At 45.0% G+C, this 16,788-nt stretch overlaps 1 protein-coding gene across 3 annotated transcripts in view; it reads left to right on the top strand.

Moving 5' to 3' along the window:
- Positions 1–16,788, top strand: part of NBAS (NBAS subunit of NRZ tethering complex) — an 816,956-nt gene that overhangs the window by 219,796 nt on the left and 580,372 nt on the right. For all 3 annotated transcript variants that reach the window (XM_073568249.1, XM_073568248.1, XM_073568250.1), the window contains exon 22: positions 12,226–12,309. In XM_073568249.1, the coding sequence (XP_073424350.1) occupies positions 12,226–12,309 (84 nt within the window). The remainder of the gene's footprint in view (positions 1–12,225; positions 12,310–16,788) is intronic.

Genomic DNA, 16,788 nt, shown 5'->3' with positions numbered 1-16,788 from the left:
TTCCCGATTGTCGGCACATTTAATTGTTATATATATACACACAGTACAGACCAAAAGTTTGGACACACCTTCTCATTCAAAGAGTTTTCTTTATTTTCAGGAAAATTGTAGATTCACTCTGAAGGCATCAAAACTATGAATTAACACATGTGGAATTATATAATTAACTAAAGTGTGAAACAACTGAAAATATGTCTTATATTGTAGGTCCTTCAAAGTAGCCACCTTCTGCTTTGATTACTGCTTTGCACACTCTTGGCATTCTCTTGATGAGTTTCAAGAGGTAGTCACCGGAAATGGTTTTCCCAACAGTCTTGAAGGAGTTTCCAGAGATGCTTAGCACTTGTTGGCCCTTTTGCCTTCACTCTGCGGTCCAGCTCACCCCAAACCATCTCGATTGGGTTCAGGTCTGGTGACTGTGGAGGCCAGGTCATCTGGCATGGCACCCCATCACTCTCCTTCTTGGTCAAATAGCCCTTACACAGCCTCGTGGTGTGTTTGGGGTCATTGTCCTATTGAAAAATAAATGATGGTCCAACTAAACGCAAACCGGATGGAATAGCATGCTGCTGCAAGATGCTGTGGTAGCCATGCTGGTTCAGTATGCCTTCAGTTTTGAATAAATCCCCAACAGTGTCATCAGCAAAGCACCCCCACACCATCACACCTCCTCCTCCATGCTTCACGGTGGGAACCAGGCATGTAGAGTCCATCCGTTCACCTTTTCTGCGTCGCACAAAGACACAGTGGTTGGAACCAAAGGTCTCAAATTTGGACTCATCAGACAAAAGCACAGATTTCCACTGGTCTAATGTCCATTCCTTGTGTTCTCTAGCCCAAACAAGTCTCTTCTGCTTGTTGCCTAACCTTAGCAGTGGTTTCCTAGCAGCTATATTACCATGAAGGCCTGCTGCACAAAGTCTCCTCTTAACAGTTCTTGTAGAGATGTGTCTGCTGCTAGAACTCTGTGTGGCATTGACCTGGTCTCTATTCTGAGCTGCTGTTAACCTGCGATTTCTGAGGCTGGTGCCTCGGATGAACTTATCCTCCGCAGCAGAGGTGACTCTTGGTCTTCCTTTCCTGGGGCAGTCCTCATGTGAGCCAGTTTCTTCGTAGCGCTTGATGGTTTTTGCCACTGCACTTGGGGACATTTTCAAAGTTTTTCCAATTTTTCGGACTGACTGACCTTCATTTCTTAAAGTAATGATGGCCACTTGTTTTTCTTTACTTAGCTGCTTTTTTCTTGCCATAATACAAATTCTAACAGTCTATTCAGTAGGACTATCAGCTGTGTATCCACAAGACTTCTGCACAGCACAACTGATAGTCCCAACCCCATTTATAAGGTAAGAAATCCCACTTATTAAACCTGACAGGGCACACCTGTGAAGAGAAAACCATTTCCGGTGACTACCTCTTGAAACTCATCAAGAGAATGCCAAGAGTGTGCAAAGCAGTAATCAAAGCAGAAGGTGGCTACTTTGAAGGACCTACAATATAAGACATATTTTCAGTTGTTTTACACTTTTTTGTTAATTATATAATTCCACATGTGTTAATTCATAGTTTTGATGCCTTCAGAGTGAATCTACAATTTTCATAGTCCTGAAAATAAAGAAAACTCTTTGAATGAGGTGTGTCCAAACTTTTGGTCTGTGCTGTATATATGTAATCAATATTATATAGTGTGTTTCATATTTACAATTTATTAGCTTTTTTGTGTTCTAAAGTTGTATTCCAATAAATATATATTATGTTCTATCTAAATATCTTGACTATTGTATCATAACAATGATTCAATGTCTGATGTTCACATTGTACTACAATAAATTTTTCACTTAAATATAAGCAATATATGTGGGAGTCGGTGTAAGGGAAATTGAGGAGTCGGAGTCGCAGGTTTGGCTTACCGACTCCACAGCCCTGAAAGTTAGTACATGCTCGATGGATAGTCAGAATTTCGCTTCTTCCACATTTCATGTTTTTATTTATTTTCCCATAAAAAGTGGTTATCTGCGGTTTGTGCTGCTCACCATGCCGGCAAGGAAGAAAGCTGTTAGAGCAGAAAGATATCCGACCAACTGGCTTCTCTAGAGGGAGTTAACAAGATAAGCCCCTTAACTTCAAAAATCTGATTACATCCCATAATCAAAATTTAAAGCAGGTGCACTCTCCCCTCTTCGGAGGCACATGGATGCGGCCCCCAGGCAGTTTTCTATAACGCCTCTCTTCTCGGCGAGCCAAGGCTGCTGAAGAAATGTTGAGTATATTGATTTTTTTTTCGAAGATGTTCATAATATTGATCTTAGTTACAGGAGAAGCCCCCGATATTCATTCAAAAGATTTTATTTTTTTCTTTTGGTTGAAATAGGTTTTATTCAATAGACGTACCTGGAAGGGGAGATGTATGCGCTAATTAATCTGATAAACTGTCTTTCCTCCGGACGCGCGCATTCTGTGTATGAAATGCAGATTACAGTTCACAACATTTTTGTTTAGTATTTAATTGAACGTCGCTTCCTGGCTGTGATATTGCGCGACCTCATACTTCAGAGTGAAGGATACAGCCTGAAGCTTCACCTTTGACTACAATTGGTGATTGTGGGGGGGTTTGTTAGTTTTTTTTCTCTTTCCTCCATGATGGCACCACGGAGAGAGGGGATCTGCCTCACAGGGACAGGAAACCTACAGATAAAAAGGCGGTACCTCTCTCCCGCATCAGTTGGTTTCCTGTCCCCATAGGGAACCTAAGGACTCACCAATCATCGTTGGATGCTGGGTCCGACAAGTCCGGAGGACGACAGTGGGGTTCCCTGTCCGGGAGTATGTGGTAAAGGCCAACCACAAGATTTGCCCACTTTGTAAAGAGGAGCTTCCACGGGGTGAGGGAAAAGGCTCTGCCAAGCCTGCATTGAGCATACGATTTGCAAAGAATCTCCAAGTTTCACCTCCGACTTTAGGGCCTTAATCAAACATCAAGTAGGGGCGCGATGGCTGGCAGCATCCAGGCCACAGCAATAGGGAGAGCGAATCTTCAACGTCGGGCACGGATAGTCCGTCATCCAACTCCTCGTCCTCTACGGAGGGGGGTCGCAGCTGTTTCCCTATAGAGGAAACGGATAACTTAATAAAGGCAATTAGAACCACTATGGGGCTGGTAGACACCAGACCCAAAAGAACCATTCAAGATGCCATGTTCAGTGGGTTAGAACAGAAAAAGAGAAGATCATTCCCTATGAATGAGAAAATTCAGGCGCTAATACAGAGGGAATGTAAAAAGCTGGGAAAAAAGGGCCTCCTAGCTCCTAAAAGAAAATATCCCTTTGAAGACCTAAGCTGTTCATTTTGGGAGAAAGTGCCAAAAGTGGATGTAGCAAAAGCCTCAAAAAAATTCACTCTACCGTTTGAGGATATGGGAACATTGAAGGACCCCATGGACAAAAAAGCGGATACGCTCCTGAAAGCTTCCTGGGAAGCAGCCAGAGGAAGACTGAAACCCGCTATAGCCGCCACTTGTACAGCCAGAGCCCTGATGGTGTGGTTAGATCAGTTGGAGGACCAACTGAAGAACAAAGCACCAAGAGACTCAATGAGGGGAGTGGCCGCTTTTCTAGCGAATGCATCCGCGGATTCAATCCGACTGACAGCTAGGGCAGCTTAATTCTTGAACGCAGCAAGGAGAGCACTCTTGCTCAAATGCTGGACGGGGGACCTGCAATCAAAATCCAAACTTTGCCCCATTCCCTGTGAAGGCGAATTCCTTTTCGGCCCCACACTGGACGATATCCTTGACAAAGCAGGGGATAAAAAGAAGTCTTTCCCCAACCAGTCCAATTTCCCCTTCAAACGTTTTCGGAGGAGGAAATTTATCCAGGGAAAACCGCCTAAAAACTCCCAGGATAAGTGGGAGGATAGAAGAGGCAAAGGAAAAGGGTTCATGTTCGGGAAACCGGCAGATACAAAGCAACCCCAATGAAGGTGTCTCCCAGGTACTAGGAAGATTGGGTCACTTCTTCCCACCCTGGGAAAAGATATCAAACAGTTCCTGGATCTTAAACCTCTTAAAAACAGGCCTCAATTTAAATTTCCACACCTCCCCAAACTCTTTCGTAGTTACCCGCAGAGGCAGTCAGTGGAAGAGCAAGCCGCGGTTCAACAGGAGAGAAGGCTTCTATTCCCCTATCTTCCTGAGGAGGAAGCCAGATGGGACTTTCAGGACGATAGTGAACCTGAAAAAGTTAAACAAGTGCCTGATAATCCATCTATTCAAAATGGAAACAATAAAATCCGCAGTAAAAATGCAGTTTCCAGCCTGTTACATGACGGTACTCAACTTAAGACGTGTACTACCATGTCCCCATACACACGGACTACCGCCAGTTTCTCAGGATAGCAGTCACTGCTAGGGGAGAAATAAAGCACTACCAATTCAAAGCTCTCCCATTCGGACTGGCCATCGCCCCGAGAGTCTTCACAAAAATTATAGCGGAAGTCATGGCACATTTAAGAGAGCAGGACGTCCTAATGGTTCCATACTTGGACGACTTCCTAGTGATGGGCAACTCCCCTTCTCACTGCAGGGACCAATTGAACAGAACTATGGAATCACTGACCAGCCTAGGTTGGCTGCTAAATCTGCCGAAATCTCGGATGGTTCCGAGCCAAGGACAAGAGTATTTGGGCATAACCATAGATTCTCTCAGGCAAGAGTGTCGTCTCCCAGAAGGGACCGGGCTACACATGAAACAGCAGCAGGGGCAAGAACTCATACAGTAACAACACTGAGGAAGGCCGTGTCCCTGCTCGGCTCAATGACAGCCTGTATACCAGCTGTGCGGTGGGCCCAAGCTCATACAAGGGATCTCCAGTGGGAAATACTAGCGGCAGCAATTTCTCTTCACGGAGATTTAGAAGGGCGGTTAGACATCTCACCCGAAACAGTTCACTCACTGCAGTGGTGGACGGAGCCATCCAACATATCCAGGGGGGCCCTTGGGTGATACCGGTCTCTCGAATCCTTACTACAGATGCAAGAGGGAGGTTGGGGTCCAGTGGGTTGGGGGCTCACTTGGACAACCAGGTAGCACAAGGGGTCTGGACAGGGGACGAAAATGCAGCCTCCTCAAATATGAAGGAGCTCTTAGCGGTAAAACTTGCCCTCCTGTATTTTCTGGACTCCCTCAGGACCCACCACATAAGGGTGTTTTCGGACAACCGCACAGTAGTCGCTTACTTGAATCATCAGGGGGGTACAAGATCCCGTGCCCTAATGGAAGTGACAAAGTCAATTTTCCAGTTTGCAGAGGGAAATCTAGGTTCACTGACTGCACTACACATAAAAGGGGCTGACAATGTGACTGCAGACTTCCTAAGTTGCACACAGCTGAGACAGGGCGAGTGGGAGTTTAAACCAGGAAATTTTCAATCAGATCACAAAACTATGGGGGAAACCCAACATAGACCTATTTGCCGTCAGGATAATCGGAAGATGAAAACTTAATGCTCCATAGACCCCTCCGGGAACCCAGTAGCCCTAGACGCCCTCATGATCCCCTGGCACTTTCCCCTTGCATATGCCTTTCCACCAATAGCCTTAATTCCATCAGTTCTGAGGAAGATTCAGGAGGACAAAGCAAGGGTAATCTTAATAGCCCCCTTCTGGCAGAGAATGACGTGGTTCTCTTGGTTGAGAAGAATTTCCATCTCCAACCGTTGGGTCCTCCTGGATATCCCAAACTTACTCTCACAGGGCTCAGTGCTGCACCCTCAGGTGGAGAACCTACATATGACGGCCTGGAATTTGAAAGTGCTCTGTTAAGCAACAGAGGTTTCTCCCAAAATTTAGTGTCTACCTGCTACGGAATAGAAAACCGGTAACCACTAAATTGTACGGGAGGATCTGAAGGAATTTCCTTTCAGTATCAAGAGCCAGTTCAAGTGGGAATGTACATCTATCAAAGATCTTACAGTTCCTGCAATAGGGCTTAGAGCAAGGTCTAGCTTCAGCACATTAAAGGTTCAGGTGGCGGCCCTAGGGGCCCTATACAACTGACTTGGCAGGGAACCATTGGGTGTCCAGGTATATTAAGGCAGCCAGTAGATCGAGGCCTATGTCTTCCCTAAACATTCCTCCCTGGGATCTAAACTTGGTGCTCTCAGCTCTGACCAAGCCTCCCTTTGAACCTTTGCCAGACGCACCACTAAAGTTGATATCACTTCAGACCCTCCCTCTTGATAGCCCTGACATCGGCCCGTAGAAGCAGTAATATCCATGCCCTGTCTGCCTTCCCTCCATTTACACAGATCCTGGATGACAGGGTGGTTCTTAGGACAGACCCAGCCTACCTGCCGAAGGTGACATCCCGATTCCACAGAACTCAAGAAATCTCTTAACTCTACTTTTGCCCCAATCCCAAAAACAAGGGAGATGAAGTGCTGCACACATTAGATGTTAGTAGATGCCTAATTGAATACCTATCGGCCACCAGGGAGTGTAGAAAGGATAGGTCTCTTTTTGTCTGCTTCTAGGGGCCAAGAAAGGGGTAGAAAGCATCAAAGAACACGCTGGCGAGGTGGATAAGAGACCCCATCACCTTGTCATACTCGTCACAGGGTGCGGACATCCCGGACAGAGTGACAGCCGATTGTACAAGAGCGGTATCAACTTCCTGGGCGGAGAGAGCAGCCGTCTCGATTGAGCAGATATGTAGAGCCGCTACTTGGTCCCCCCCAATTGTTGGTCTCTGCAATTCTCTCTGTGGTGCCGTCATGGGGGAAAGAGAAAAGCGTAGTTACTTACCGTTAACGGTATTTTTCTGAGCCCATGACGGAACCCATATATTCTCTCCCTACACACGTGGGGTGCTCACTTATTGTAAATGCAGTTTAGTCAAATAGTCACGTGGTGTCTCCTCTACGCAGTTTAATGATTATAGAAATTTTTTCTTAAAGTTGTTCATGTTATTAGCCTGAAGTTCCATTAATGCTCTGTAAAACAACTGATGCGGAAGAGAGGTACCGCCTTTTTATCTGTAGGTTTCCTGTCCCCATGGGACGGATCCCCTCTCTCCGTGGTGCCGTCATGGGCTCAGAGAAATACCGTTAACGGTAAGTAACTGCGCTTTTTCACTCTTGTGCCTTTTTTAAAATGTGTTTATATGTATACACTGTCAGCATGAAGACTAATTACTGATAGTAGATTTTTTTTTTTCCCGAATGATCATGGCAGCTCCGGTTGGTAATTGCTGTGTAAACTTGTAGACGGACGACGGCATTTAATAAACAGGATAGTAAGTCATTAATGAGCAAATGAATCTGGTGATACAGATAGCTGGAGGATCAGAGCTTTTCCTCCCTAGAGCCCCTCACCTTACTGCCAAGGGATCAGGCATGCTGAAATCCGACATGCCCAACCCTTCTTTCTTATCGCTGGGATTTATGCCCATTATCATGTACATTAGATGACTGGACAACCATATATAGAAGGTGCGTCGCCATACTGCAATCACAATACATGCCAAAAGATTTTGGCCTTGATTTTGCTTTCAAATCCTTAGGCTATCTGCAATTATTCTGCCTCAAATCCGGCACATCTAAATATGGGTTTTGCCGAAGAAATAAAAATAGCTATTGAAAGTACCGATATATTTAGTATAATTTAAAAGGGATAGAAAATCCTCACTTGCTGGACCTCACTGCCCCTAGTTACTGCTGCCGGTGTCTCCCGGCTTCCTTATCAGTGCGGTAGTCAGATGGCCATTGATTGGCTGCAGTGGTCACTTTCTCTATGAGCCAGAAGGAACCTTTTTTGTAGTAGCCAATCAGGATGTTTTTTTTTAGCTCAGGGAGAAAATGACTGGAGCAGCCAATCGAGAAGGTTCCTTCTTGTTCATAGAGAAAATGGCTGCTACGGCCCATTGAGAAGGTTCTTTCTGGCTCATTGAGAAAATGACCACTGCAGCCAATCGAGAAGGCTTTTTGTGGCTCAGAGACAATGACCGCTGCAACTAGTTACCTTATTCTCCATTCACTGGAGGAGGAAGCTATGACAGTGATGGAGGACGTCTGCAAAAAAAGAACCAATGAGCAAAGTAGGTACGTTGGGTAAAGACTGCCGCACCTGTAAGCATGGAAGCGCAATGTTGAAGTTGCGAGCGGTTGGGTAGAAAGCAAAGTAATGCGATTTAAAGGTCACTGGATTATTTTAGGTTTATCGAAATGTTCTTTCACATTCACTGTACTGTAAAATTCCGTGTCAGCAGCGAGATTTAACACTGCCGCAGTGTCAAGTGAGGAAAATGTTAATTGCACATGTGAAAAACAATTATTTTCCGAATGAAGGGGAAAGGTCCTGGACAAGAGCGGCTTTTTAAAGAGCATTACGTGTATAGTAAATGTTACGTCCCAGAAAATGCAGCATTTAATGCTCAGAGCTGTAAATGGGAAAAGCGGTAATTTGTACACTTGTACCCGTGTCATAGAAAATATACGTCCATGCGAAAGGTGCTGGTAGAAAATATACAGTTGTGCTCAAAAGTTTACATACCCCAGCTGAATTTTGCTTTCTTGGACTTTTTTTCAGAGAATGAATAGCACCACAACTCTAAACTTTTTCTCCACTCATGGTTAGTGGTTGGGTGAAGCCATTTATTGTCAAACTTCTTTGACAACCCAAAACATCCAAATGACCCTGATCAAAACTTCACACACACTGGTGATTTTGGCCTTACAACATGCACAGAAGTTGACACAAATGGGTTTGAATGGCTACTAAAGGTAACATCCTCACCTGTGACCTGTTTGCTTGTAATCCGTGTGTGTGCATAAAGCCTGAGTGAGTTTCTGGGATACACACAGACTCTTGCATCTTTCATCCAGCCACTGACAGTTCTGGATTGTAAGTCATGGAGAAAGCAAAAAAAAATTGTCAACGGATCTACGGGTAAAGGTAGTTGAACTGTATAAAACAGGAAAGGGATACAAAAAGATATCCAAGGAATTGATAATGTCAGTCTGCAGCATTCAAACTGTGATTAACAAATGGAAAATCAGGGGTTCTGTAAAACAAAACCACGGTCAGGTAGACAAGCAAAAAGTTTGTCCACTGCCAGGAGCAATGTTAGGAATGCAAAGAAAAACCCACAAATATCATCAGCTGAAATACTGGACTCTCTGAAAACTAGCGGTGTGGCTGTTTCAAGGTGCACAATAAGGAGGCATTTGAAGAAAAATGGGCTGCATGGTCGAGTCGCCAGAAGAAAGCCATTACTGCGCAAATGTCACAAAGTATCTCACCTAGAATACGCAAAACAGCAGAGACATGTTACATTTGGAGAGAGGTCAACAAGGCCTATGATGAAAGGAGCACCATTCCTACTGTAAAGCACAGAGGTGGATCACTAATGTTTTGAGGATGTGTGAGCCAAAATGGCACAGGAAAGTTGGTCAAAGAAAGTTGAATGCAGCACGCTATCAGCAAATACTGGAGTCAAATTTGCAATCATTAGCCAAGAAGCTGCGCTTGGGACGTACTTGGACGTTCCAACGTGACAGCGATCAAAAACACAAGGCCAAGTTGACCTGTCATTGGCTACAGCAGAACAAAGTGAAGGTTCTGGAGTGGCCATCTCAGTCTCCTGACCTCAATATCATTGAGCCACTCTGGGGAGATCTCAAGCACACAGTTAATGCTAGACAGCCCAGGAATTTACAGGAACTGGAGACTTTTTACCAAGAAGAGTGGGCAGCTTTACCATCTGAGAAAATAAAGAACCTCATCCACAACTACCACAAAAGACTTCAAGCGGTCATTGATGTTAGCGGGGGCAACACACGGTATTAAGAAATGGGGTATGTAAACTTTTGATCAGGGTCAATTGGCTGTTTTGGCTTGTCAATATGATTTTACCAGAAAGACAGTAGACTGATGATAAACGGCTTCACCCAACCACTAACCATGAGTGGAGAAAAAGTTTTGGTGTTTTCATTCATATTATCTGAAAAAAGGCCAAGAAAGCAAAAATTTCTGCTGGGGTATGTAAACTTTTGAGCACAACTGTAGATCACACAGCTGTCAGCATGTCATCTCCTACAGATCTCTTGGGGTCTCCCCGACCCCCTGCTTACTGCTGCCATCATAAAGAAAAGAGGATCTTCCAGGTTCCATTTTCGACATCTGATCCTATTTTTCCTTATGGAGAAGCGACATCAGACTGCATGGCCACTTATCACTGGCTGTTCATATAACCTGTATATTAAAGGGGTAAATGTATTTGTGGACATAACATTATTGTATGACAGTTATATTAAAGGGAATCCATCAGCATATTTCTACAATCTGAGCAGCATGATGTAGTGACTGAGGCCCTGATTCCAGCAATGTAACACTTTGTGTCACAACTGCTGCACCCAGTAAACTGTCTTTTCTGCTGCAGACCTAGCAGAGCTCTGAATGCTGTCCTGTGTATAACCCCGCCCACACCACTGATGGGCTAATTTCTGTGCACACTGGATAGTGACAGAAAGCTGCTGATCAGTGTTGGGTTCGGGTTGGGCTAGGAGGCACGAGGACAGTTGTCCTGTAGTGATAATCTCCTGCTGATAAAACACTGATTGTATTGAAACAGCAAAGACATCCCAGTAAGTGACACATCCCTGAAATAAGGGTGTCTGCTTCTACATAGTGGTGCTCTGTTTACATACCAAAAAGTTGCAGACAAATTCCCTTTAAGGCTAAGTTCACACTGGGTGTTTTTGCTGCGCTTTTTAATGGTAATTTTCAGCTGCCTTCAGTGTCAGCAAAATCTGAGATTTCAGAATTCTCATGCACACACGTTGGTTTTTTTTGTCATCAGGATTTTGTGCTTTGCATGTTTTTTAGGACATGGAGCAAAATGTGTTACCTACACTGTAAGGGGATTTACACCTGTATATGAAAGCTCGACAAGGTCTTCCATGTAGCGTGCACTCTACTTTTTTGCCCAATACATTTTTTTTCTGTGTGCAGAAAATCTGCTTTTAAGGGTAACCTGTCATAGCAATCAGCTCCAAGCAGTCTGATGGGAGTGTACGGACCGACCTCAGTGACTGCTGGGGGCTTAATAACCAAACCCCTCAGGGAGGCGCCCAGTGTGCCATTGGGAGGCGCAGAAAGCGCCTTTGGGAGGCGCACATCGTGCCGTTGGGAGGTGCACAGGGCGCCGTTGGGAAGCGCAGAATGCGCTGTTGAGAGGTGCACAGCGCACCATTGGGAGGCGCACAGCGTGCCGTTGGGAAGCGCAGAAAGCGCTGTTGGGAGGCGCACAGCGTGCCGTTGGGAGGCGCACAGGGCGCCATTGGGAAGCACAGAAAGTGCTGTTGGGAGACGCACAGTGCTGTTGGGAGGTGCACAGCGCACTGTCAGCAGTGTAATATTGGAATCCTGGATAACAGGTTTCCTTTGACGGCTCCAGTACAGATGATGTAATTTTGTGAAAACTTCTGCCCATTGTGCCGTTCAGCTCTGTATTTTGGTGATTTTTGGCTCTATAAGCTTCTATTCTATTGTATGCGGCCTCTTGTATACAGTATACATTGCTACCAATCGGTGTTGGGGGCGGGGTCACACATTCAGCTGGACTGCCTTGCATGTGACACCTAGTCTTGCAGTGGTAATCTCCTACTGATAAAACACTGATTGTATTGAAACTACCTCAAGCTGCTGAGCAAGTCACATATCCTTGGAGTCCATCTCTCTGCAACTACATTATGCTGCTCTCATATTAAATAGCAAGAAATCTGCTCCGTTTGTAAAGGGGGTCCTCTGTGCAGGATACACTTTTGGCTGAAATGGAGAGTGGTAGCAAAATATCGTCTCTCTCTGATCCGTGTAATACTTAATTCCTCCAGTGACTGCGCTGCAGATAAATTGAACATTTAATTGCATGTTTCCAGACAGACTGATTGCTGGAGGTCCCAACGCAGTGACACCTTACATTCAAAGGCCCTAGTCCCCCAAGTCGCTCTGTAACTTTTCCGAGCCCTACAACAATCTCTTGAATGTTTTTATGTTGCCCATCAATCAGTCTGGTAAGCGAAAAGCATCGGATCATTAGACCCAAATGGAAAGCGAATTATCTGCGTCTGTGGTCGGCATTGGGTCCTTTTTTTCTTATTATTTTATTATCATTATTTTTCTTTTTTGTGCTTCCGTTGTATTTCTTATCTTTGTTTACTTTCCTGTCACAGCTTTGAAGCCGGCGAGCTGAAGATTGTCGCCTGGAACGAGCAGGAGCACCGCGAGAAAGACTGGTGCGAGGAGCCGCGGTGCAAGTAAGTCCGGCGCGAGGCGTAATTGAAAGGAGCACATCAGACGCGCGCTCATACATATTTAAATGACTGTTTTTATGTTTTCCACTCAATATGTTAATACATTTTAATAGAAAGAAGCAAGACACATCAAATAAGGGAGCGGAACATTAGCAAGCATTAAGAATGGGGGCCTTCTCAGCAGATCCCATCCCTTCCGCCATCGCCCTTTGTTACTTGTACAGCACTAAATTGCTTTTCTTTCTTTGGAGAGCTAAGCCAGACTCGCGATTAAATAAGTAAGAGGAGCACACACCGCTTCAGGGGCATGAATGCAAAAAAGCCCACTTTTATTAAAAGCCGTTCAATCACTTCCCAATCATGGATGCAGGATTGTCTCAAACAAGCGCCACCTGATGAGGAGCCGGCACGGGAACGCCGCGGCAGCAGCTGCTGCCCGCTCTATACATCAAGAGCCGGCAGAGGTCAAGTGGCTCCTCAGCCAATATCCTACATGGAATTCTGGGTTCATAGCTCTGGGTTTTTTTCTCATTCTTTACATCACAAGCGTGCTTGATGGGGTTGTCCAATAAAGAGATGGTTTCCCAAATTGTTTTTTTCATAGGTTAATCTCTTTTTAGTAAATCACCTGGGCATCTCTATGTATAGCCCTGTAGTCAACACAGGACAGAATTTCTGCACTGAAAAGCATATACACTGCTCAGAAAAATAAAGGGAACACTAAGATACCTCTTCGTAGATATCACTGAATGAAATATCGCAGCTGCAAATCTTTATTCATTACACAGTGGCATGCCTTGAGAACAAGAAAACATAAAAATGATCAATGTAAATCAAAATGAATATCCCATGGAGGTCTGGATTTGGAAGGATTCTCCAAATCAAAGTGGAAAATCACATTACAGGCTGATCCAACTTCAGTGGAAATGCGTCAAGACAAGGAAATGATGCTCAGTAGTGTGTGTGGCTTCCACGTGCCTGTATGACCGCCCTACAACGCCTGGGCATGCTCCTGATGAGGTGGCGGATGGTCTCCTGCGGGATCTCCTCCCAAACCTGGACTAAAGCATCCGCCAACTCCTGGACAGCCTGTGGTGCAATGTGACGTTGGTGGATGGAATGAGACATGATGTCCCAGATGTGCTCAATCAGATTCAGGTCTGGGGAATGGGCGGGCCAGTCCACAGCTTCAATGCCTTCATCTTGCAGGAACTGCTGACACAATCCAGCCACATGAGGTCTGGCATTGTTCTGCATCAGGAGGAACCCAGGGCCAACTGCACCAGCATATGGTCTTACAAGGGGTCTGAGAATCTTATCTCGGTACCTAGTGGCAGTCAGGCTACCTCAGGCGAACACATGGAGGGCTGTGCGGCCTTCAAAAGAAATGCCACCCCACACCATTACTGACCCACAGCCAAACCTGTCATGCTGAAGGATGTTGCAGGCAGCAGATCGCTCTCCACGGTGTCTCCAGACTCTGTCACATGTGCTCAGTGTGAACCTGCTTTCATCTGTGAATAGCACAGGGCGCCAATGGCGAATTTGCCAATCCTGGTGTTCTGTGGCAAATGCTAAGTGTCCTGGATGGTGTTGGGCTGTGATCACAACCCCCATCTGTGGGCGTCGGGCACTCAGACCATCCTCATGGAGTCTGTTTCTAACCATTTGTGCAGACACATGCACATTTGTAGCTTGCTAGAGGTCATTTTGCAGGGATCTGGCAGTGCTCCTCCTGTTTCTCCTTGCACAAAGGTGGAGCTAGCGGTCCTGCTGCAGGGTTGTTGCCCTCCTATGGCCCCCTCCACGTCTCCTGGTGTACTGGCCTGTCTCCTGGTAGCGCCTCCAGCCTCTGAACACTACGCTGACAGACATGGCAAACCTTCTTGCCACAGCTCACATTGATGTGCCCTCCTGGATGAGCTGAACTACCTGAGCCACTTGTGTGGGTTGCAGAGCCCGTCTCATGCTACCACGAGTGTGAAAGCACAACCAACATTCAAAAGTGACCAAAACATCAGCCAGAAAGCATTGGTACTGAGATGTGGTCTGTGGTCCCCACCTGCAGAACCACTCCTTTATTGAGGGTGTCTTGATAATTGCCAAAAATTTCCATCTGTTGTCTATTCCATTTGCACAACAGCATGTGAAATTGATTGTCAATCAGTGTTACTTCCTAAATGGACAGCTTGATTTCACAGAAGTTTGATTTAATTGGAGTTATATTCTGTTGTTTTAATGTTCCATTTATTTTTTTGAGCAGTGTTAAAAAGCTACACCAAAAATGCACAGGCCAGAGAAGGCTGGCTACCTTGGCTACTGAAATAAGTCATTCATCCAGCTTCCTTGATAGCCCCACAGATGACATGGCGACGTAGTAGCAAGATCAAAAATGGAAGTGGGGTAGCTGGCACCTGGAAACGTGTTGATATAGGTTTTTTGGGGCAGTGGTGTATTGGCAAGTTCTAGTCAATCATTTTAGGAGTACATCGAGAGTACAGTAATTTTTGGGCAACTGCTGTAAAAGCAACATCATCTTTTAATTTCCTTATACCGTATTTCTGAATATAATCTACTTAAAACGTTGCACAAACCTGTAAATGCATTACTGATCCTGAGTTACATCCTGTATTATACCCCAGAGCTGCGCTCACTATTCTGCTTGTGCAGTCACTGTGTACATACATTACATTACTGATCCTGAGTTACATCCTGTATTATACTCCAGAGCTACACTCATTATTCTGCTGGTGCAGTCACTGTGTACATACATTACTGATCCTGAATTACATCCTGTATTATACTCCAGAGCTACACTCACTATTCTGCTGGTGCGGTCACTGTGTACATACATTACATTACTGATCCTGAGTTACATCCTGTTTTATACTCCAGAGCTACACTCATTATTCTGCTGGTGCAGTCACTGTGTACATACATTACTGATCCTGAATTACATCCTGTATTATACTCCAGAGCTGCACTCACTATTCTGCTGGTGCAGTCACTGTGTGCATACGTTACATTACTGATCCTGAGTTACATCTTGTATTATACCCCAGAGCAACATTCGCTATTCTGCTGGTGCAGTCACTGTGTACATACATTACATTACTGATCCTGTACTGATCCTGAGTTACATCCTGTATTATACCCCAGAGCTGCACTCACTATTCTGCTGGTGCTGTCACATACATTACATTACTGATCCTGAGTTACCTCCTGTATTATACTCCAGAGCTGCACTCACTATTCTGCTGGTGCAGTCACTGTGTACATACATTACATTATTGATCCTGAGTTACATCCTATGTTATACTCCAGAGCTGCACTCACTATTCTGCTGGTGCAGTCACTGTGTACATACATTACATTACTGATCCTGAGTTACATCCTGTATTATACCCCAGAGCTGCACTCACTATTCTGCTGGTGCAGTCACTCTGTACATACATTACATTACTGATCCTGAGTTACATCCTGTATTATACCCCAGAGCTGCACTCACTATTCTGCTGGTGCAGTCACTGTGTACATACATTACATTACTGATCCTGAGTTACATCCTGTATTATACCCCAGATCTGCACTCACTATTCTGCTGCTGCAGTCACTGTGTACATACATTACATTACTGATCCTGAGTTACATCCTATGTTATACTCCTGAGCTGCACTCACTATTCTGCTGGTGCAGTCACTGTGTACATACATTACATTACTGATCCTAAGTTACATCCTGTATTATACCCCAGAGCTGCACTCACTATTCTGCTGGTGCAGTCACTCTGTACATACATTACATTACTGATCCTGAGTTACATCCTGTATTATACCCCAGAGCTGCACTCACTATTCTGCTGGTGCAGTCACTGTGTACATACATTACATTACTGATCCTGAGTTACATCCTGTATTATACCCCAGAGCTGCACTCACTATTCTGCTGCTGCAGTCACTGTGTACATACATTACATTACTGATCCTGAGTTACATCCTGTATTATACCCCAGAGCTGCACTCACTATTCTGCTGGTGCAGTCACTGTGTACATACATTACATTACTGATCCTGAGTTACATCCTGTATTATACCCCAGAGCTGCACTCACTATTCTGCTGCTGCAGTCACTGTGTACATACATTACATTACTGATCCTGAGTTACATCCTATGTTATACTCCTGAGCTGCACTCACTATTCTGCTGGTGCAGTCACTGTGTACATACATTACATTACTGATCCTGAGTTACATCCTGTATTATACCCCAGAGCTGCACTCACTATTCTGCTGGTGCAGTCACTCTGTACATACATTACATTACTGATCCTGAGTTACATCCTGTATTATACCCCAGAGCTGCACTCACTATTCTGCTGGTTCAGTCACTGTGTACATACATTACATTACTGATCCTGAGTTACATCCTGTATTATACCCCAGAGCTGCACGCACTATTCTGCTGCTGCAGTCACTGTGTACA

The sequence above is a fragment of the Dendrobates tinctorius genome, unplaced genomic scaffold, assembly GCF_039654945.1.
Source record: "Dendrobates tinctorius isolate UK_male_01 unplaced genomic scaffold, ASM3965494v1 ptg000021l, whole genome shotgun sequence".
NCBI lineage: Eukaryota > Metazoa > Chordata > Amphibia > Anura > Dendrobatidae > Dendrobates > Dendrobates tinctorius.
The sequence above is the reverse complement of the archived record's forward strand: the minus strand, read 5'-3'. Positions and strand labels throughout refer to the sequence as shown.